Below are 24,631 nucleotides of genomic sequence, written 5' to 3'. Positions count from 1 at the left end.
TATTATTATTATTATTATTATTATTGTTATTATTATTATTATTATTGTTGTTGTTGTTGTTGTTGTTGTTGTTGTTGTTGTTGTCGTCATTGCTACTACTGCTTGTCTATATTTCTATCATTTGTTTTGCATTAGTAGTTTCATCATTATATCATTAGAGACACCCTTTATTACATAGCTTATAAATTGTGGGTTATTTTGGCAACAGCAACAAAGAAAGACTTATCTATTTAGGTGAGTTTATTTTCAAAGTAAAAAAAAGTATAAATGCGAAACGAGGCTGTGCTATATTTTTCTAAATGATCCCTTGGTTCACGGGCTGGAGAAGAATTTATATATATATATATATATATATATATATATATATATATATATATATATATATATATATATATATATATATATATATATATATATATATATATATATATATATATATATATATATATATATATATATAATTTTAATATAAAGAAAATAAAGACTGAATTGATGACAGGCGACAGGAAAGTAATAAAAGTGTAGTTTTTGTGCAATGTCCGATCTATTTTTATTTATTTAAGAAGTTCCAAACAGATTTTTTAAAAACATTTTGTCAGATGTAAGATTTAGTTGAAAAAAAAATTACAGTGTAATTTCGGCGTTCTTTAAATCATAATATGAAGCGATAAATTAGCAATGATAGAAAGTAAATACATTAAGTAAGACTTGTATTTAAACTGCATGCAATAATACTGACTAAATTAGCCGACTCACGTCATGTGGCACAGGATCAAAAACCCAGTTCGTGTCGTCTTTTCATATATATCTCCATGTAAGAGATTATTGGTAAATCGCAGTTTGCTTAACTCGACGTCCTTTACTATTTACACCGCCGTTATCACTTGCGCTGCCCTTGCATGTTGGTTTCATCGCCACCATTAACAAACGAACTCCTAATACCTGCCAGCAGCCCGAGACTCGGCGTAACATTACGCTCAAAATAGTACTAAAATGAACCTTAACTGTAGTCCATGTACTTTTCACCCTTCAAGAAAAAAAAATAACGACAAAATTAGATTGTATTTTAAATGTGGTTCGTGAAAGTTTTAGTTTATAAAATGCTGAAGCACCTAAGCAAAAATAAATATGCGGGAATATTGTGCAAGACTTAAGAAACGCGCAAATATAATTAAATTACCGTGAGGAAATATCTTAAGACATTCCTAAACATTCATAGATTTAAAAGCTCAATTTATGCAATGAACTATTACTGCATGTATAAAATTATTTTCTTCATAATTGTGAATATATTAAGTGTGAAAGAAAACAAAACAGCACCAACTCACTTCTAAGAAAAAAAAAGAAAAAAAAGGATGTTTGAGTTTATGCATGTCCATTTTCTAATAGTCTAGCTCTAATGTAGTAGCATGGGGTCTTAGAAGCTGCAACTTTGGGTTTTGCTGCACGACTCTGGTGTTTTATTTCATGCAAGCATATAAACAGTCTGGCCAACACCCTTACAAGGCCACAGGGAATCTAAGCCATGCGGATTTTCTGCATTCTGCACAGCATACAGAAGAGGATGTGGGAAAGGAACGACTCCGAGGTGTCTAGAATGCACAATCTGATTTCCCATCACCTCTCTGGTTATACTTGCACAGTATCCAAGCAGTAGACATCAAACAAACCGAGCGAGGAAGGAAAGGAGGATGAGACGGAGCGGCTGCAGTGCGTCTATTTGTTCACTGAAACCTCGAATGGACAAACAAGAATGGACAAACACCTTTGCAGCAGGAAAAGACGCCACTACGCCAATGGCTCTCAGGGCTGTAAAAGCTTTTAAATCAGGGTGTCTTTTTCAACCCCCGCGGTTTACCGCAGGGGCTATTCACTTCTTTTGCTTCTGCAGATAACAGCCTGTCTGGCGGATCTGAAAATCGCCATAAAGCCCCCCATTCCTCCTCCTCCTTTTGTGTTTGGAGCCACTATTGCGCAGAGGAAGCATCCGGTCTCATTGCCCGCGGAGGTCGCTGTTGCCCCATTCACCTTCCCCTTCCCCTCCACTGCTGCAGTGGTCGTAACCGAGGCCTTGTCTGGCGTGTCTGCGTCACTACTAATAGCGGAAAACGCTGGAATGCTTTATCCCAGATCCAGCAGGCAAACTGCGTCGGAGTTTCGGTCACAGATATTCGACCCCAGTCCCGCTTGTCGTGTATTTAGCGAGATTGAAGTGAATTCAAGGACAGCAAGAAAAATATTGGACACAAAGACTGAAAGCAACCAGCCCAGCCCCTCCCCGATTTATTACTTATCCATCCAAACACCTATACACATTGAAGGAGAGAAAAAAAAAGTCCCACCATCTTTATTTCTCCAAGCTGCCTTCCGCTTGGTCTCGAGGTTTGGAACTGGGGCAATTAAGACAGTTTCATGTTGCAGAGTTAAGAAATGGACCCCAACAACATGAAACTACCTAAACCACTCGACAGTCGATCCGGGGCCTCAAGTGGAATACAATCGGCCGGTTCGTAATGCGCCGTGGTGGTCGCTTCCGTCATCATGTTTCCAAAAACAAAAAACACAGCATCTCGCTATAAGACAGCATTCTACAAACTGCATGTGTAGATAAGCCACCGAGACAATGCGCAAAACAACAAAAAAGGAGGTAGAATCACAGAGGCGAATGGACTCACCCGAATCCTCGATCTGTTTATCCCATTAATTCCCGGATTGAAGCGTATAGAAACAGTTTATCCACAGTGCCTTCGGATTACTAATAGCCTGTGAGACGGGCCTCCTCTCCGTGCGACAGGCTCTCTCACAACTGAAGCAGCTCTTCGAGGAGAGGGAGAAAGCTCATATACCAGCCAGTCATAAAACTCTACAATAGCCGGCTGGGCATGCAGCAGGACGGCTTATACAGCCTAATATCTTAATTATTTCCGATGGTCTCAGAAACGGTCCTTTCTCAACAAAACAAAAGGATCTCCAGAGTTAGGAAGTCTGTTTGATTTTAAACGTTGGAGTATTTAATCAGTATATATGTTTTTTGTTTTTTTTACCCCTGTACTAACAAGCAAAACATATTGTTATCCACTTTGCAAAAATTCAAGCTGCTAGTCCTGAGTCCGAGCTGATAATTTATTAGGCATTACACAAAAAGAAAAACACACCTGTACACAGAAATATACAGCAAAAAATATTCCTCCTTCACACTGCTTTTGTTCTCAGCGTGAACAAAGTTACAATTTACACATTTAACTCGAACGTGTAGAGGCAGCCCACGTCTCATGAAACATCACATTCTGATTGATTTTTCAGCCTTGGAGATTCCCTTATTCAAATGTGAATTTGTGTGGAAATCTTATGCACAACTCCAGAAATTAATGAGAATATTTTCCAAATTTAGACAGCGGCTCATTTGGGAATTTAAACCTATTTCCCTAGTAATACTTTGCATACATTTTTGCCGAGAAACAGAGAGACATTGTGTGTGTGTGTGTGTGTGTGTGTGTGTGTGTGTGTGTGTGTGTGTGTGCATGTGTGTATGTGTGTGTGTGCATGTGTGTGTGTGTGTGTGTGTGTGTGTGTGTGTGCATGTGTGTATGTGTGTGTGTGCATGTGTGTGTGTGTGTGTGTGTGTGTGTGTGTGTGTGTGTGTGTGTGTGTGTGTGTGTGTGTGTGTGTGTGTGTGTGTGTGTTGGGGGAGTGGAGTGTATTCAACTGCACTGATCCTTTCCTACAACAGATGTGACAATACAAAAACACATGAGAAACAGTCACAGCTAAAACATCCAAAGATGGTTTTTTTTGTTTTTTATTTTTGCTTTCTTTCTTTTTTTTTTTTTTTTTTTTTTTTTCAGAAGGTCAGATACGATGATGGGCAACGAGAGAAGGCTGAATCTCTCAAGGAAATGAGACTTTGAGCGTGGAGTTGAGGAATTTGGATGATAGCTTGTCAATAAATTCATCTAAACGTGTTGTTCCCTTTTTGAGTCGTTGTTTATCATGAAAATCCATAGTTGGAGGTGAGCTCCCGGATCCTATTCTCCCGCGTCATTTTCTTAAGCTTCATCCTGCGGTTCTGGAACCATATCTTGACCTGTCTGTCCGTCAGGTGGACGCTCTTGCTGATCTCTAGGCGGCGCTCTCGGGTCAGGTACATGTTGAACAGGAACTCCTTCTCCAATTCCAGCGTCTGGTGTTTGGTGTACGGGCAGCGTTTCTTTCGGCCACTTTTCGCTGTCAGCCAGTTGGCCGTGTTTTCGCTTTTTGTGTCTCCTAGAAGGATGGCAGATAAATAGTTTTTTTTTTTTTTGTTTTTTGCTTTGTTTTGTTTTTACGCAGTGAGAATTATGAATGCAAGAGCAAAGCAGCTTAAGCACATGTGATTATGAAGCACACCACAACAAACATGAAAATATGATCTTACTCAGACGTGTCTGTGTGTTTTTGTATATTTCAAAGAATATAATTTTCCTTTCCAAACAGTGGGCGTCCATCGGCGTGTTCTAAGCCCAGAAAAAAATTAGTTTTATTCATAAAGCCTTCAAAGAAATTTTAAAATACATTTTGGTCACCCTAATCGCCTTTTAATGATATTTACACATAAACAGACGTCTTTACGTGACTTTACGTTACTCAGACGTTGTGTAATATCTTCCATACTAATTCGACCAAAAATATGAGGAAAAACGTATACATTTTTAGCAAGACTGAGATTATAGTTTTGCCTGTTGGCTCAGCTGGTCCCTTCAAACAACAATAAGGCGATATTATTCCAGCTTCTTCTCAAGTCTCATGTTTCAACCAATTTTTTTCTTTCTATTGTTTAGATCAGCTAAGGAGAGCTAGATTTTTCTTTTTCCTATGCCTGTTCAGCAAATCTGTGCCCGGGGGATAGTAGCTATAAACACATTTTAAAGGACGGCTGTAATAATAAACATGTCTGCAGAAGAAAAAAATGACAAACGCACCAAAACATGTGCCACGAATTAAAGCACGTAAAAGTTCAAATTTACAAATCTGAATAGTGATTGAACATTTCAAAAATTAATTAATTAAAAAAATACATTTCTCTTCTGCCACTTTTCTCAACTGTAAAATAATGGCAGGTTTTTATTTATTTTATTTTTTGACAGCTTTTATCTATAAGCAACGTTTACACCAATAACGCATAAAGGGAAAGTATATCTACAATAATGTTTTGGGGTAAAAATCGTAGAAAATGCTACCTAGTGCCAAAAATGTGTGTAGGCCTGTGCGCCAGTTTCCACAGCGGTCTATCACGTTAAATATCTCTAATCCTGAAATTTTAGAAGTTATCTCATTTGATCACTTGAAATTTGATAGCTAAGTGAAGCCTAGCTCATAAGCTTTAAGTTTGGGGTTTTGACGCATAATAATAACAATAATCATAATTCTAAAAACCGTCTTGGTGGAATACTTTGTGAATGCCATGTTTACAAACACATGTCTCCACGTCTGACTGTAGTTCAAACCGCAGCACAAGACATGACAGGTGCCAGTAAAAAGCCTCACTCTACCTGTTTGCCACCAAAACAAGGCTGACCACACCTAAGTCCCGCAATGATTACCTTTATTGGCCTTTGCTGCTCTCTCCTTGTCATTCTCCTCCACTTCCTCCGCAGAGGAGGCTTCGCCGTCCGAGGAGTCGCGCCCCTCCTCGGTGCCCGACGCAGCTTGAGGCGGCAGGTCTGTGGCTTCCTCCGCGTCCTTCCCCTTCTTCTCCGCCGTGGCTGGGACAGACGCAGAGGTTGGTGGCGGCGAGTGGAAGCGAGCGTGATCGGCGGGGTGCTGCAGGCCGAAATGAGAATGGGAAGGGGAAGGGTTCGAATGGGGGCCGTTGTTGGCGCTGTAAAGTTTATGAGACTGTGCGTGCGTCTGAGACAAGCGGAAGAAGCCCGGCACAGGCACCGACCCCCCGCCGCCCCCAACTCCACCACCACCACCGCCGCCGCCGCCGCCATCGGTGACTGTGCAAGAAGAAGTCAATCTTGAATATGTGAGGTCTTCGGCGGTGGACGCTTTGGGACACTTGGGCTGCTCGTACAGGCAGTAGGTGCTCTCTTCCTTGATGTTCTGCGGGAACGTGCACGGTGAGACCTGGGGACCCACAGAGTGCTCTTGGTCCATACGACATGACCTCTGCGCGTCCATCCACATCTCCATGCTGGACATGTATGCACCTGAGGTGGACACCACATTCTGGGGACCGACCTCGCTCCGTTTAGTCATACCTGGGAAGTATCCATAGTTGTGTAGTCCGTAAGGCACTTCTGCTGCCGTGCTGTGCGGCAAGCACACCGCACTCCCGGCATAGTGACCCCCGCCGCTCTCGGTGCGGGCGCTGATCAGGGAGTCCACTAAAAATGCGTTTCCAGACGGGCTGTCCGAACATGACATTATTGTAGTGTATTTTGGCGAAGGGAGAAGATAGCCCTTTCTGGCTGACATTTCTTGTGCAAAACATGCTGGATATGATTAGAGGCACCCCCCTCACCGCCGAGAGGACTGTAAAACCAATGAAAACGCAGGAAGAAGGGACAGTCCCCTCCCACTTTCAGGCTACGTAGGAGTCGAACAGAAATCCATCATGGAGCTCAAGCAGAAAAAGTAGCGGGCAGAGCAATCAGAGTGTTTCCACACCTCGTCTTAATGCACCAACCTGTGCAGAAGAGACTATAAGTCCAACAGTGCACATGGTTGTAATATGCATATTTATTTGTTTAAATGATAAAATATCTAAAAAAAATAAAAAAACAAAACAAAAAAAACTTTAAGTGTTTCAAGTATTGTAGCAATACAAGCATATCAAATATTACAAAACAACTCAGCAATCAGAGCAAGATTTATTTGGATCCTCAAAAAAAATTAGACAATAGCCAATTTTTGGGGTGAGTGGGTACTAAACTAACCAATACAACCTCAAAATTGGTTTAACATTCACTAACATGAGGCTTTACAGGCTTTGCGTAAAGATGGAAAGTAATTTTAAACTGCATAGCTGCTGTGATCCTCCAAAAAAAGATATAGCACCAAGAGCAGCGGGTATCCCTGGCAATAAAGTCTTTAATAAGATTGTAGAAAGGAATCGCCTTTGGCAGAGTGACTTTTTATCTGTTGAATCTTCGAGCCGAAGGACGACAGCTGGTAAAAAGGAACAATGTTTACGCAAAATAAAAAAAATTTAAAAAAGCCAAATTGTTCGCATTTTTCCACAGAGCAAAGTCAAACCTCTTATGATAGGTTTGGCTGTATCGCACACTTCCTGTTTTAAATTATGCGGTCACATCATCCTCATGAGTTTGAACTAATATTGATATGTGCTGGGGGTTAGCAGGATAAGAGTTTGCGCATAAAACCGATGAAATATATACTCCTAGACAAATAACACACACACAAAAAAAGACACTCCATTCTTAATTTCTTGTTGAACTTCAATTTTCTCAAACGCTTTTACTTGTTCACAGTTTATTTTTAGGTATGAAATTCAGGATTAAAAACAAAGTTTTATGCTATTTTCTAATAAATGTATTTGTATATTATGATTCATGTTGCATATTTATTATTGTGTTTCTCATAAGGTATATACGATTTCAATAGATACATTATTTGTTTATTTTGTCTCCTTTTTAAACTTCAGAGCATAACTAATATCAAAGTTAACATTAGCTTATCTATTTAAGTGCTAAATAACACTACTAATAACAACACAACAACGACAACAACAACAACAACAACAACAACAACAACAATAATAATAATAATAATAATAATAATAATAATAATAATAATAATAATAATAATAATACTCTCTCCTTTTAACACTATCAATGCAGTTGCTCAAAATTTCCCTTTGTCTGTCTACTTATGCGCTAATTTTAAATTCTAATAGTTATATTTTTAAATGCGTGTGAGAGTGAGTTTGTTTGTCTGTGTGTATCAAGCAGATCTAAATCTTTGACGCATATGAGTCCTATTGTTGGTTCTCCTGTTGAGCATTGAGAGACACAACAGAACTCCAATTGTGCATAATTTTGCATTTTTATTTTATTTTATTTTAATTTATTTTCCCGAGGGTTAAAAAACAACCCCATCTGTTTATGTTTAACAAACATCACGGTTTTAAACCGTGATGTATATATATTAACACATTCTAAAGTTTTTGTTGTTGTTGTTGTTGTTGTTGTTTTTTTTTTTTTTTACTGATGCAATTTGACTTTATAAAGCCGCAGATTTTTTTTCCACAACAACGGTGATCATATTTCAATTAACGCCGCAAATAAATAAATAAAAAATACATGCTTCCTAGTCAATTACTCTTTAAATGTATCTACTTAAAACAACATTCTGGTTCAACATACAACCGATTTTATTCACAAATTAACACCAAAAGCACGCCCACGTCTCCCAGCAGAGACCATAGTTTTCTCTTGGACACACGATCCAGAGAAGAAACTGAAACCATCGATTAATAACACGCACACTTCGTGTTTGTCGGAGAAGCATTTTGGAGGCTGAGGAATAAGAGGTGGAGGGCAGCTATCGATATCTTTGTGTTACAGTTATTAATTGTTGCTATTAAATCTTCATTTCCACAGCTGCCGCGCTGTAATACCCTGAAAACACTTTACTCCAACCGCTGGCTTTGATCGGGCCCATATAATGGTGGCCGAAGAGGCCGCTTGACTCGTATCATGTTCGTCCTGAGTGCAGTTATGAACAATAATGCGGCGTTTTATTACATCCAGCGGAAGCATTTATTTTTCACGAGAGACAGACAAAAGGTGGGGGGGAGTTGAATGGGGAGGGGGAAAAAGGCCAGAACTGACACGAGCGTAGCCAAAGTTTATCTCGGCTACACGGAAAGGAAAAGACGTGATTGCTGCACTATCTAAAGCAAATCGAGCCTTCGTGGCGTTTAAATTTGGCAATCAAAGACAACGCGTGAAGCACGTTGAGTTGGATTTTCAGGGGAAGGGGAGGATTTGTTATTCAGTATAAACTGCAATGGTATCTGCATGTTATGCACAGGTACGAAAAGGAAACTGTCTCCAACTGTTATCAATTAAAGCGGCTTAACCTAATGCAAAACATTTGGCAAGCCTAAACTTAGACTAGTAAACGGTCAAGCTCAGCGAAAAGAAAGGGACGAGAGGCATGGATATTATTATTATTATTTTTGCCTAAGTGTTGCCTTGTTAAGTCCTGCTTGGAGATTTTTTTTTCTTTTTTTTTGTTGTTCAAGTTAGCACCAGAGAGAGAAATCAGGATAGAAAACTCGACCTAGCAAAAGAGAAACTACGCTACTGCTACAGAGTAACGTCTGCTCTGCTGAGGAAACCCTTACCTGCATTCCGTTTGGAGCAGAAGATCCAAGGCCATGACTTTGGTCCCAATAGCGCCGCCCAGTGGTAGTAGCGTCAAGTCCTCGGTACAGAAGAGCCGAATCGAGGGGGGAAAAGCTCCAAAATGAAGTCGATGCAGCAAAGCTCACTAAAGGCTCTCTTGCCATCCTGTCCTCTGCTTGTCATCGCTGTCGCCTTGCTTGGTAACACAGTTAATAACCTTGGGTCTCAGACGGTTTATTGCACCAGCACTCCAATTGTACAAATGCTCCAGACCCTCAGACAGCTTTTATGGCCACGTTGCCTTGGCAACGGGGGAGGATGTCCCGTAATTAGGGACGGAATTCCAACGCGCAGTAAAGGATGCGCATGGCGAGGCGAGGTAAGGCAAGGCCGGACTATGGCGGAGAGAGGCAACCATAAACTTCAGCCTCTCTCTCCCCAGCGTTTATGACCCTTTTGACTGTCATATATGAACGCCAATGCGCTGCGGCCAGCTCCCATAAACACTGTGATAACAACAGCAAATATGGCGACCCCTTTGCCAGGGGAGGCTGCTGCTGTTGCTGCACGAGTGTTTCCAGGGTCAGTCAGCAAAATGACAGCTTGCACGCACGGAAAACCGAGAAATGATCCAGAGGAAGGTCATTAGAAGACAAACTGATGTAAAGTCTTTAGTTTTTAAAATGTATTTGCAGCGAGATGCGCCCCCCCGCCCCCACCCCTTATCCCCAAAATGTAATTTGTGGCGGACAGAGTAAGCTATTTTATCGCTTTGGAAAAGATGGAGAGCACCGCGTCGCAGCGAGATGGCTGAACATTTTCAGAAAGCACAAAATAAGGGCAGAATGCAACCGTTTCAATTTATTTAAAGTCGACAAATAAACACTGTTTGTGATAAATGACACAAATATTTCAAACAAACTGTCATCTTTTTTTTTTCTTCCTTGCTTGAGCTCGTCTAACCTGGGGCGTATGAGTGTCTTTGTGTGTTTGGACTGCTTTCAACTTGCATTTGAGAGACCTAATCTTTAACATGTGACTCCCTTCAGGTGTCTGCTGCACCCACAGACACCTGATTGCCGCAATTTTATTATTTTTTTTTTTTCTGCGAGTGTGTTAATATGTTGATCTTGTGTGCGTAAAATGTTTCACATGCGCACATGTGATCCATTTAACAAAGAAAAATAGTATGTGGGGCATTAAGCAAGCAGGATTTAGACTGGTATCAAAGCTATTTTCAGTCAGCGTTTCATTTTGGCTTTATTGTTTTTTTCTTCCTTTTTCCTTTTTTGTTTTAAGAAATGTAATATATTACACAATTTGGGCATTCCAAAGCAGTTGATCCAAGCAATTGAACTCTTTTATGAAAGCGCAAGGATCACGATTCTTGGAAACAAACACGTTGCCAACAGCAGACCAAATCTCCTGTGGAAAGATATGTTAATTACACAAAGAAAAGACAAAGTAGCACTCTGTCTAAAAAGCTCGAGAAAAATCGTTGAAAAGACGCCTACACCAAAACCTATTTATATCCACATGTATGTATATCGTGTTGGAGAGGCGATTTAAATGGGCCAACTGAGCCTAACTTTCAATGTGTTTATTTAGAATACATTTACGAGACAAAATCCAACTTTAAAGAAAAGAAAAGAAAAAACAGCTACTGAGACCGAACGTATTTTAAACATTGTCAAACTATTCTTAAAGTTATTTGTAAGTGTGGCATATTACAAAATATATATATATATTTTTGGCTCATATCAAAGCAACTGATTCACTGCGATGACTCGGGATGACGCTGCAATTAATGCGCACGCGAAAAATGTTTCTCGTCACGATTCCTCCGTGAGTATGTGCACATAAAACCAACAGCACCACCAAATCCCTCTCTCGCAAAATTCCAGAGAACATGCCTTTGCCTTCCATCAGCGAAACGTAAAAATGTGAGCATATCAACATAAAGATGTCTCCTGATGTCTAAATGTAGATAAAAAAAAAATCTGGCTGGATCAAATAGGCTCATGGAGACTGACGTTCAATGTCTATGTTTAGGCTAAATATAGACGAGATAAGCCGAGTGTCAGATTTCTGACATATTTTTCTGGATGTTAGAAAGAAAGTTTGGTGAAAGGTGGATTTAAGCTGCACGAAAGGTGATTTTGAAAATGACTCTGAAAGGAAAAGTCATGTAAAGCCTCAAATTGAGAATGACGTCCATACGTTTTTGCAGCAGAATCTCTTCAACAAAGCAAATTGTGTATTAAAGACAGGGAGAGAAAGACCTCATTCTGACTCAAAGTAAAAAAGAAAATGCAATTATAATTTAGAAATGTGAAAATACGTCTATAGACGTTTATTGGAGTATAAATGTGGCTTAAGGGTGGTTCTAACCAATTGTGACATTTAATGTCTGTATTTAGGCTTAATTTAGATGGAAACTATGAGGGGGTTTTTGTTTTGTTTTGTTTTTTGTTTTTTATATCCACATTTCCCTAACTTTCACTAGACAAAAGAAAGACAAGGACGAATAGCCATGTTTGGTAAAAGGTGAAAAAAGCTGCGCAGGCTGTTCTTTTTTTATTATTATTTGAAAACACAATCAAACGTATTATATAAAAAGTGACAATGAGGTTGTTACTTTTCTGCAGCAGAATGTCCCCTCGCAAACTCTTCTTGACTTGCATTCTGACTAAACAACAACAACAACAACAAAATGTGGTTTAAAAAGTCAAAGATGGAAAGACGTCTATGCGTCTGTTGATGTCCAAATGTGTGTATAATGAGCAAACCAATTATGACATTCAACCTCTTTGTACAGGAAAAATTTAGACACGACCCATGGGCTAATTTTAAATCCCTCAATTTACAGTATTTATCTAAAGATGAAGACTTAAATAGCCTTATATGTTGAAAGCTTGACAATCTTCTTTAAACGTTTGAACGCTCAACCAAATGTACTGTGGAGTTTCTATTTGGTTGAAAAGGTGTTCTAATTGGCTAATCAATTTTGACATTTAATGTCTTCGTTTGTGTAAAAAAAATTGGACGGGAATCTATAGTCAAATGTTCAACACATTTTCTGGATTTCGTAAAAACGAGATCTGATATGCCTCATAAAAAGGATGCATAGAAGTCGAAAGATTGGAGGGATAAGCTCTAAGCTACACCTGCGTGAACACCTCAGTGCTCCGGATCCAAGCGGACAAAGCTTATCTGTCTGGTTTTGGCCTGCATATGATCATCAGCATGGCTTTGCGCGTTTTAAAAGATACGCATTATATAAATAATTAGCCCTCTTTTTTGTTGTTTTTCTTCCATAGGCGACCGTCAGAGATAAGAAAAGCTGGTTTGAGGCGGAATCTCAACAGCTTGCCCGTGGATTGGGACTCGGACAGCCGTGGCATTAAAAAAGAGACAGAGCAAACGAGTGGCCATACAAAATAAATAAGCACACACATGAACAGAAACACCCATCATTCGCGTCCGTAAACGGACTCATTATTTGGTCACACCAATGTAGGCTCCACCAGTCTCCCTATATAGGTCAACCTACTCGCCTTAAAGTTTAAATCCAGCACATTTCTGATTTAAACAACAGACAAAAAAAGAAATAAAATAATATTTTTGATTACAAAATACACTTAAGCAGTCAATTAATGATTGCTTTTTTTCCCTCCCCTGACAAATAAGAACAAACAGGTTCTAATAACATGGCCCTTTCCGAAAACAGAGACCTGGAGCGCTCACAGAAGAAGAAGAAGAAGAAGAAAAAAACAGTTTCTATATATATTTTTTTTCCTTTCTTTTCAGAATCAGTTTGATGCGCAAAACCATGGTCTATGAACGCATACTTCATATCGGCGCATTCTGCGTGTTATCGAACATTGAAATGAACAATCTAGCAGTGTTATTGCTGCCGTCGCCGGCCACTGTGGTATAGTACACGAAGTACACTGAGAAGAAGTCAGTGAGTCCGTGGACGAACCCTATGTAGTCCCACAGGAGGGGAGGGGGAACCGGAGCAATGTGCTTCTCCTGTTTTTTTTTTCCCCTGGATCCCCCCTAAAGCAGAGGATTGGACGTGTAGTACTGTAACCTGTCTCTGTTCAGCTTCTTCTCCTTCATGCGCCGGTTCTGAAACCAGATCTTGACTTGTCGGTCGGTGAGGTTGAGCATCCGCGACAGTTGCAGCCGCTTCTCTTTGTTTATGTACACGCTGAAAAAAAATTCTCGTTCAAGTTCTCTTATTTGATATTTGGAATAGGGACATCGTTTCTTGCGCGTCCTCTGTCCACCTGGAAGGCACAGAAGAAGAAAAACATTTTTAAAAGACATGCAGTCACAAATTACATAAGCGCTTTAATATGCGTTCACTATAATGTATAGAAGCCATTAAAATTTAATAACATCTATTTTATGTCATATTGCACAAGGGGGAAAACCGGGTTAGTTTTGCAGGCTTTCAGGAAAGCCTGCAAAACTATGTACATGTAGATCATAATAACAAGCTCGTTTAGCTAAACATGTTTAGAAATGCGCAAAAAAAAGCACTTTATATACGAAATACCGACTGATTGCTTTAACAGGGCAGATCATGTGCGCTACAGCTTCAAGCGCACAGACACCACCCTCGTTACAAGCAAGAGGTCTTTTAAAGCAAAGAAAGCGTAAAACTAGCACGCTCGTCATAAATGGAAACTGCTGCTGCTGCTGCTCTGTGTGAAGATCCTCGTTCAGTGAGAGTCACGGCAAATACTACAAAATGCACAAGCAAAAAATAAATAAATAAATAAATAAATAAATAAATAAATAAATAAATAAAGTAGAACATATCTGACGGGCATGCTGTCTTTCACGGCCAATTTCAATTTCAAACACGTGATCCTGCAGTTTATAACAAACTTTTGTTGGAGACTGGGGGGGGGGGAGGTGGTGGTTGAAGAGGGGGGGTCTACAGGCCCTCTATAAACCCTTATATGCTTATAAAACAGCATATAAAATTTTTAACAGCAGCGCGCAAGATTGCAAACTTTCTCCCATATAAGCAGAGCGTCGAGTTTAAATACGTACTGCTGCTGCTGCCGCTGCTGGATTTCTCCTCATTGTTGCCGGAAGATAGCTCCGGACTGCTTGTCTCTTCTCGCTGCTCCTTTGCCTCGGAGTCGCGGCAGGACGGCGTCTGCTCCGGCTGCTTACTTGCAGGCGTTTTGTCCCCTGAGAAGGCGGTGTTCACCGACGACGAGCTCTCCGACGCGTTCCCGTACGCGGTTTCGTAGAACTGGTCGAAGGCTTGCGGGAGCACGCCATTTCTGCCCACGCTCCCGTAGAAGCTAGCGGCGGCTGCTGCGGCGGCGGAGCCGGCACCCGCAGCGCCACCTCCGCCGCTCCCGCTGCTATGGTGGTGATGGTGGTGGTGGTGGTGGTGGTGGTAGGGGCTGTTTTTACCAAACATGTCACCCACGACGGCAGTCTGCGCCGACAGGCACTCCCGGTGCACCATGTCTTCCGCGCTCGAGTAGCACTGGGACAAGTTCCCCCGGTGCGGCCACTTACCGGGCGCTTCGATACCAGCATAGTCCCTGAATGTGACCTCCCTGACGGGCTGGACCTGCGGCAGGTTAGAGGAATAGGAGTATGTCATTGGGCGGGTGGAAGGGGTCTGAGACAAAAACGAGGGAAGACCCGAGAAATCGGTCCCCGCCGACACGTAGTAAGTGCAACTGGGTAAGTACATGTTCGATCCGACGGGGACCCTCTCGTCAAAATCCATCATCGTTGCTCGGCCGCTTCTACAAGTCTGTGCTGGGCTTTGATTCCTCTATAACCACCCCGAACATGGCTCTGAAGCGCCGTGCCTCTCGCCTCTTTGAAGCAGGTTCGCTAAGCACAAATTGGGATACGTAAGCTGACGTGGAGAGCCATCTCCATCCACTCCACTGAGGAGGAGGCCACGTGACCACGCGGCAGGAATTGACAGATTTTCAGGCTCCGGTTGTTGTGTGCGTGGGTGCGTGCGTTGCTTGCGTGCGCGCGCGCGCCCAAACCTCTGGGTGTGTAAGGCGTCGGCAGGGGAAGGAGTGTGTAGGAGTGTGTAGGAGTGTGAGAGACATGACTGCTGTGTGTCCTGAAGCTTGACATTGGTGGTTTATAACCATACCGGATTAAAATGAATTACTTAATACGCAACCAAGGAGAACAAAGACATCTTTAACTGGTTAGTGACTATTTAAAAAAAAAAAAAAACAAGATTTAAATCGACATTAATGCATCAGGTAGAACACGTTTAAAAAAAAGAAAAAGATAAACGTGCTTCTTTTTCCATGAAATGATGAAGCCCTAAAAGCTGTTTAGTTTATTTCAGAGGAAGCAGTTCCTCAAAAGTGAATTATGTTGCCTGCTTTCATCCTCGAAAACAACACTGGAACCAAATCAATTGTCTGCAACTTTAGGAATATGTAACACGGATCTTTATTGAACCAAAGGAGGTGGGGGGGAGCAGCTTATTTCTAAAGGTTGCTTTTAGGGAGATGCCTTAGTCATCATCTTCTGGTACTTTTACAGCGCAGCATTTGGCTCAGTGAGCATTTGGTTATCAGGGTCATGTTCAAAGTAGCGGCTATACTGTTTCAAATGCAAACAAAAAAAAAGAAAAAAAAGCGCAGTGTTTGTATTTGTGCGCCAGCAAAAACAGCAAAAAAAAATTTAATAAATCAAATCTTTCCTGAAGGTATTTCTATTGCAAACAGCGAAGGTGATTTATAAATCAACTACAAGCAGTATGTCAAGGTGAATGCTGTTTTGGATGTCAGTTAAAGTTTTCATTGTATTTCCTGATGTTAATGGAACACCAGGGGAAGTTCGGACACTCTTTTTTTCTTAATCTGGATTCCTGGTCAGTCTGCAGAAAATAACAAATTGGCAAAGATAAAAGAAATAGGTGCGTAAAGCAAAAGCAGTCAAGAATTGAACATTGACCTCAATAAACATCACCCTCTGCTTGAAATTTATTTAAATAATATTTTTTGGTCAAATGAAAATGTAGAATATTTAGAGAACATTCTGATGCATTAGTAACATTTCATGGTTTCAAACGGCGGCTCCAAAAGGGGCTTGCTACGCTTTTACGCACGGTTGTTTGGCAATGTTTACATCAACGTGTGCAGTCAACTGTGCGTTGCTCGATAATATAAATATCTCCATAGTATTAACAAGAATATCTGGCAGTTTTGTTTTTGTCTCTGCAAACATTTCAGTTAGTTTTATATCGCTTCAGTTTAATTCACGTTGTTAAATGTGTAATATAATTTTGCATTTTTGCGTAAATGCAGAGTACATCAACAAACCCAAAAAATAACGGGGAACGTGACATTTATAACATTCACCCATAAGATTCTGCCTCGTTGTTTTATTTTTAAAGTTAAAATTAAAATATACACCTGCAACATCAGATGTAATTGAGCTATCACTCCTATTTTTTTAAGTCTCTCGGAAGTAGAAGAAGAAATAGAGGGTTGGGGAGGGGGTGGGGGTTAATGTGCTGAGACTAGATGCATTTCTGCTGTTTAATTTGGTAAACATGCCACACAGGACATTCCGCCCTGCTCCACTCCGCTCTGCTCAGGGGGCCACCATGAAGCCTGTTTTAGAAAAGCTGCAACCTGACTCTAATGTGCTGTGAATGAGAGACCTGAGCTAGGATTAAGATCGCTGCGGCTGGTCTGGACCCTAGTGCCCGATGGCGCACACGCGGATTTAAGTGACACATCTGAAACACAACCTTGAAATATACAGACTGACTAATACAGCCAGAGCGCCCACAGACGCCTCATGTGAGTCTATGAAAAAAAAACACGCAAAAACCACATGATGTTACGCTCCTGCTTAAAGAGGGGACTTTATTTGATCAAATTGCGGGGGACTCAAACGATTTGGGTATTTTTGCGGCCACACGCTCCGCCTCTCTGGGTCACTACAGACCAATTCTACGACTTGTGCTGGAGCTTTTAAGCTGTAATTGAGGACAGGATGCCCAGAAAAAACCCCAAAGCCAGCTCTGCACAGACCTGCGTTTTTATAGCTGCTATAGTATTCTACTTGGCTTTTTTTTCCCCTCTTCAGAGCCAGACAGACACCACAAAACTGGCCAAGCGTGATGGGAAGACGCCACCTACGCGAAGTCAAAGTCAGCAGCTGGGGAATTTCAAAAATTATAGAAACATTTGTCTGCGCTCAGCTAAGGTAAGACTTCTTCTCATGCTTAAATAGGCGAATATCTAATGCAAATGTCCATTAAAAAAACGATTTTAGCTTTATTAAAAACAGGGGAGGGGAAAAAAGAAGCAAAGCTTTGGTCCGTTTTATGACAAATGTGTTTTTTATTAAAATAAAGTCGTTTTTGAGGATCCCAGCGAGCTGGTTCTGTTTTTCAGCAGGCCTGCAGTCTGGCGCTGTGTGTGTGTAAAAAGAAAAAAAGAGGAGAAAAAAAAACGCTCTCAAAGCCAAAGCTTTGTCTGTAGGGTCGACTTCAAGTTCGGGGGAGGAAAAGGGTCTTTCACAAGAGAGAGCAAAGGGCCCAGTGTGCCCCGGATGGAGTTCCATTTAATTGCCCCCTGCATCCACTCAGGCTTTATATTACCAGATCGCTTTGAAAGTGTGAGCGTAGAACTTCAACTTCGGTGTAAGCATTGCCCACCAACAAGAGTGGATATCATTAGGACGACTAAAAAAAAACAACAACTATTAAATAAGATAAGAAAATACTTAAGATAGTTCTGCTCGTCGCACCCCAGGCTATTAAAAGACATTCACACAAAAACTAAATTTTATTCAAATTAGAAGGAAGTAGTAGTCAAATATTATGCAACCAAAATTTTTGAAATGTTTTTGCAGTAACTAACTGCAAAACTTGTTTTTTTTCTTTCTTTTCTTTTTTAATCTTATTTTAATTAATTAATTAATTAATTAATTAATTAATTAATTAGTTTATTTATTTATTTATTTATTTATTTATTTATTTATTTATTTATTTATTTATTTATTTTTATCAGGCAGACACTCTTAAGCACGTTTGGCAACTGCACTTAATTTAATGCAAGAAGTGACACAGCCACAGATAAGTCGACGGACTTATCTGGGTGCATCTACATTAAATAGATTGTGCAGGAACTGAACTTCAAATAGCTGGAAACCATTTGTTAGAGCTGATGGAAGCCCATTGGTTTAGTCTTTTGGGGGGAAACATATAGCCGTGCACCATAAAACCTCATCAGACAACAAGTAAACAATCAAGGGTGGAAGGGGGGTGGCTGTGGAAGTATACAGTTTAACACCACCTCAGGTAGGCCTTGAAGGCTGTAAATGAAGCTAAATAGACGCAGTCAGTCTGCAGCAAAGACACCTCCTGCAGTTTCTGTCTTTGGTTTAAATAAAGAGCCCTAGACTTTGACCAACAGCCTGTTTTTTGTTTTCGTTTTATGGTCAAGAAGTCAGCCACCACACCTGCAACTGAAAGACTTAAAGTCTTATTTGATGTTTTTTTTCTTTTTTTTTTTTTTAGTCAATATAGAAAGAGTGTGTGGAAATCGGGAGTGAAATATCTCTTACAACGAGGCCCGAACTCAAGTACAACGCATTGTCAGGACAAATAGAAGACTGGTGGTAAATTAGAGCTTTAAGGAGCATGTTGTCACACTCTAGTTTACTGATCTGAAACTCCTCTTTAGAATCACAGACCTTTTTGCGTAATCTGAGAATCTGACAATAATAAAAAAAAAAGGGGGTAGCAAGTTAATGAATAGTTTTTTGAATAAAATGCATCAAATTTCGGACTTAATTTGCTTACAATATTATTAGAAGCATTAAAGAGAAACTCAAATGGAAATGTTTTTTGTTGTTGTTGTTGTTTTTTTTTTTTTTGTTTTTTTGTTCTGCGAAACTGTTGAACTTGAGTCGCAAAGAGCTGCTTTTCGCCACGGTTCGTCTGAGCGCCGCAGCCGTAATCACGACGCGAGCGATTATAAAAATTACAAGACTGAAGCATGAAGCAGTCCCAGCGTCCAAATGAACACGCTTTGATATATATGCTGCGGAACGATGCATTTGGAACCAGATTCAGTGAGCAACTGTTGATTTATCCACAGGTGACAGAAATGTGAGCTGACGGGGAGATTGCGACGACAGAGAAAGAAAGCGTGGGGAGGCCACGCAGGAGGAGACCACACAGGGGGGAGAGGGGAGTGGGGGGGGGGAACCGACCAACTCCACGGTCAACGGGAGCGGCTTACTGCAGGGAACTTAGGAAGAGCGGAGAGGCCTCGGGACAAACTGGACACTAACTGGGTTTTTTACACAAGGAAATATAAAAAGAGTGTTGTACAAGTTTGTTGTTGAAACTTTAAATGTCTTTTCATAAAAAAATAAAAATAAAAAATTGGAAGCTGGAATGAAACATAAAGACACGAGTCGGAAAATACTTTTTTATTGATAACTGGAAGCGTTAAAAAACATTCAGAGCTTTCAGAATTTAAATTAAACTTACACAGATTCAATTGTGCGCATACCTGCGGTCGCTATCTGCAAGATTCGACAAAAAAGGTATAGACAAATGCTTTCTTTCCTTATATTTAGTATTATTTTTAAATAGTAAAATATATATTATCCTTAAAATAATGATCTTTAAAAACAATGTAAAATAATGGATCATAAATATTACGGTCAAGCCAAACATAATCGTCTATAAAACGCCCCACACTTTCATATTTTCACAATATAAAAGTCTGTCAGCGTCCTCGTACGCACATATTTTGTGGCAATGAGGTAGAATTAAAGGCATTCTATAATTACATGAACGAATTACTTAAAACCCCAACTGTTAAATTATAACCAATTCTTAAATATTTGAGGGGAATTCGTATCGAGAATTATGCTGTGTGATTCTGAAATGGCCCAAATTGCATCCGAACCACCGTAATTTCTACCACATAATTTTAAAAAATATATATTTAATTATACAGAAACGAAAAAAATTCCTGCGAAATATGAGTCACAATCGGGTCATGCTTAATCTTTAAGTAAAAATAATAACAAAATAATGCCAAAAATAATTCCCCATTGAATCGGGACAGTGAAAATACTTCCACAGTGACGTATATCTTTGTCTAAATGTGATTTAAAAGATAATGAAGATGACCAAGGGAGCTTACGAAGCCTAAATATCAGCGTATTTGCAGAAGCTGAATTTGATCGTATCTATTGGTTCAAAAGTCCACTTTTCAATATAGTTTTGCAAGATTATACAAAGAAAAGGATTGGCCGACCGCGAAATAGTCAAATAAAAACTCCGCGGACATCCATTGTTCGGATGATTCTTACATTATCAATACTTGCGACTCTAAATAGGGTTTCAGGAATACTTGTGAGTTATCTTCAGATAATTTAAACAACACTGAGCTTTTTTTCTTTGTGCGCGTTTTTAATCCATCTCGGTTTAAACTAAGCTGTCTAACGACAAAGCGGCTCTGCTGTTATTTTAAACCATGACGCATTCATTTTTGTGTCTTCCATTCACAAGTCCAAAGCGAGGAAGAAGAAGAAGAAGAAAAAATTATACAGGAAGTATAATTCACACCAAATGACATGATAATAACCAGGCCAGGAAAGCCAATGCGCTCAGCGGAACACAGAGAAAGGCTTTCACATATCATCTCGGTCAAGTACGTCTGGTTGACCGCTGGTCGTCCATCCTGCATCAGCTTATGTCTGCTAGCGACTGACTGCCTCGATGCGAGATCATCTCCAAGATCACGCTTTCGCAGTCTTGAGCGGAGCGACGCAAGCGGAGTAACTGAAAGGTTAAAAAAGGCCTCGCCTCCATTACGCTTGGTGACAGCGAAGGTCAATGTAAAGAGCAGCGCCTGGATCTGCTGGACGAGCTGTAGCCACGCCTGATGAGAGGACGAGAAATGCATAGTGTGCACCGATCCGATCACTCAATAATCCATCCTATATTCCTAATAAATTAAGCCTGTGTCGTTTTAGAAGTAGCAAGTTGGTGCTTCACTTTTTTTTCTTTTTTCCCCAACCAAGAATATTAATATTTTTTTTTATTTGATTAAGATATTGGAATTGGATCCTGACATGAAAACATTTTTTTTATTTACCTAAGAGTAAACAAATGGACAAGATGATGAATATGAATATGAATTTACCTAGAAAATGTTGCCAAATGTTATAAAATAAAATATTGTGCTTGTGTTCAGTGATTTCACTAAGATGGGTTGCAATTCCTAATGTTTCCTTAGTGTGGCAGCAAACATCAATTCTTGAACACAGTTCGACACCAAGATCCCGGTTTGTTTGTCCTCTTAGCTCGTCCAATCAACGATGAGTCATGTGCAGAGCAGCGGTGTGGAGGCGGAGCACAGTCATGTTCTGTAACAGGCTGGAGGCTTTGTTTTGCTTCTCCTTGTCCAATAAAAATGCTTCTCTGCTGTCCTCCAGCCAATGAGCTGCGTCCCTGCTAACATTATCTGCACTTCTCTTCCTGTAGGCTTTTCTGCCTTTTTCCTCGCATCCCAGTGAAAGTCTGTGTGGTCATACATCTTACTTGATTAAGCCCATCTCCGATCACGTCATCTGTCACATTCACGCCCCACTCTACCGAAGTCCACGTCACACAACGTGGGAAAGATACAGTGTTGCGTTTGGTTCTGGAGGATTTGCTGTCTTCACGTCACGGCCACTAGATGTTGTCTCTAAGTTTCACTTCAGCTGCAATCTCTTCACCCGTCACCCAAACCAGTTTGTGGGACTGTTTATGTTTCGGGGTTTTTTTTGGTTTTTTTTTATTGTATACTTGCGTTTTTTTGTTGTTTGTTTGTTTTGTTTTCTTGTGTGTGTGTGTGTGTGTGTGTGTGTGTGTGTGTGTGTGTGTGTGTGTGCTTAGCTAAATAATATTTATTTATTTATTTATTTATTTGTTTGTTTATTTATTTATTTATTTATTCATGTATTTATTTACCTGTCTTTCCTCTGGTGACATAATTTGCTGCTTTTCATACATATATGGTTTAGCCACATAACCATGGAAACATCTACTATTTAAAGAACTAAAGAGTTTCGGTTAATAAGATTCACAAAACTATTTTTCAAACAATGAAACAAGACACGAGCAACAAAAATTATATATATATATATATATATATATATATATATATATATATATATATATATATATATATATATATATATATATATATATATATATATATATATATATATATATATATTCTTCATTCTTTAGTATTTTTTATCTCTAATTATTATTATTATTATTATTATTAGTAGTAGTAGTAGTAGTAGTAGTAGTAGTAGTATTAGTAGTAGTAGTAGTAGTAGTAGTAGTAGTAGTAGTAGTAGTAGCGGTAGTAGTTTTCATTTTTGGTAGTAAATACTGTAGTGGACGGTCACAGCGCACCTTGTCTACCAATTACTGCAATTAAAATTTATTTGATCAAAAATTAAATGGGAGATATGTAACATATTCATACAAACGAGAGAAGACATGCGGCAAATTAAGAACGTATCTTCATTTTTAATGCATTAATACAACAATCCCTTAAATTGAATGTCAAATTTATAAGTGTTAAGGTTACACATCCTTCTAACGGCTTTCAATGTATAGATATACTTAGTTTTTCAAGGATAGCTAATGTATTGTATACACACATTAGCATTATTATTTATGATTATTAAATGAAAATATATTTAAACATGAATTTGTACAGTTCTACCTTTATGTGAACTGTTAATTGAAAGTAGCATAATAAAAGTATACTGAGTAAGTCTGAGTGTAAGTACAGCAGTGGAAGTAAAGCTTGAATAATTCCTTTGTTCTTCTCGTTTCTTTTCATTTCTTTTCTTTGCTTTTCTTTTTCTTTTTTGTGTTTTTTTTCCCCTTCATGACCCCATATTAAGATTTTTTTGTACTTATGGCTCTCAAATATCCAGTGAAAATCCAAAAACGAGAATAAATATGAATATAAACGATCAGTCGTGTTTAATATGTGTCCTATTCACGCACACACACACGCGTGCACACACACACACACACACACACACACACACACACACACACACACACACACACACAGAAAACAGAGGGAGGTGGAGCGCCTGTTATTTAATTCATTATTCAATTAGGTAGATTTTCTACATTTTTAGCAGGACAGTATTTTCAGACTCACAAGTTTATGTTGGCGCTACATTTTTCTTAGTATCCTTGGATTATTTTTGAACTGTTTGACGTTTTTCTTTTTTTTTTCTTTCTTTTTTTTTAGTTCTGTAAGAAAACACATGAAGAGCTTCTGGTGACGTTTTCTATTTTTTGTCTTCAATTTACTTTCAAGTGCTGTGATTCTACTCATGCCTTCATCTCTTCAGACATATACAATATTCAGGCAATACAAACATGTCATTTTGTTGCCATTACGACAGGTTTTTGTTTGTTTTGACGTTTCTGTTGTGTGGTTGGGGAAGTGATATTAACATATTCCGAACCTTTGCATGATTTTGTTGCAGTTCGTCCGGCTGTAGGATCAAGCAAAATGTGTGAGAGTAGGATTATCGTTGTATTTTTCTAAACCTGCAACCAAACCTTTCTTGAACAAAACACTTTAGCAAAAAAGGATAAATTTCAATCAATGTAAAAAAATAAAAATAAAAACAGAATATGTGCTGTAATTAAAATATACAACATTTCTTTCATTTTTGGTAATGAAAGAATTTTATTATTATTATTATTATTATTATTATTATTATTATTATTATTATTATTATTATTATTATTGCTGTTGTTGTAATTGTATTTTTAGAGTCGAACCGTAAATTCTGCTCCTTCACAGGAGTCTATGTGAAAAGTGGTCGCCAGATGGCGGTATAAGACTATTAAACAGCACTGAACAGCCTCAACCCTCTGCATTTCCTCTTTTCCCTGCGGCAGATAGCGACCAAAACTATTGTTCAGCCGTTGACATGATTTGTATGCAGTGTCCCGGCAAAAAAAAAAACAAAAAGCCTTGCAAAGAGTTTTACAAACTCGACATTACCCTGCAATATACCTCCTGAAGTTCATGTTTTGTTTTTTTTTTTTTTATACTAAACTGTGATCAAGATTAAGGCTTAATTTTCTCCAAAAAAAAAAAAAGTTAAAAGTTGTACACTAGATATGCATCCAAGAGTATCCTTGTTATTAAAAAGACGTGCATCTTCACCACGAA

The 24,631-nt window shown here is 39.3% G+C and overlaps 2 protein-coding genes across 2 annotated transcripts; both read right to left on the bottom strand.

The window, feature by feature from the left end:
• Positions 1–3,813: 3,813 nt before the first annotated feature.
• On the bottom strand, positions 3,814–7,465 carry LOC106915401 (homeobox protein Hox-A10). The gene is made up of 2 exons (XM_014982986.2): positions 5,580–7,465; positions 3,814–4,263 (listed from the first exon to the last, which is right to left on the bottom strand). Exons 1-2 carry the CDS (start codon positions 6,457–6,459, stop codon positions 3,989–3,991), a joined length of 1,155 nt encoding a protein of 384 aa, XP_014838472.2. The 5' UTR covers positions 6,460–7,465; the 3' UTR covers positions 3,814–3,988.
• Positions 7,466–11,438: 3,973 nt separating this feature from the next.
• hoxa11a (homeobox A11a) lies at positions 11,439–16,784 on the bottom strand. Its single transcript, XM_014982985.2, has 2 exons — positions 14,427–16,784; positions 11,439–13,651 (listed from the first exon to the last, which is right to left on the bottom strand). The coding sequence occupies exons 1-2, from the start codon at positions 15,127–15,129 to the stop codon at positions 13,419–13,421; spliced, it is 936 nt and encodes a 311-aa protein (XP_014838471.1). The 5' UTR covers positions 15,130–16,784; the 3' UTR covers positions 11,439–13,418.
• Positions 16,785–24,631: the final 7,847 nt, after the last annotated feature.

Source organism: Poecilia mexicana, unplaced genomic scaffold (genome assembly GCF_051168715.1).
Source record: "Poecilia mexicana isolate PSO_F unplaced genomic scaffold, ASM5116871v1 scaffold_11, whole genome shotgun sequence".
Classification (NCBI taxonomy): Eukaryota; Metazoa; Chordata; class Actinopteri; order Cyprinodontiformes; family Poeciliidae; genus Poecilia; species Poecilia mexicana.
Note: the sequence above shows the minus strand (reverse complement) of the source record. Positions and strands in the feature narration are given on the sequence as shown.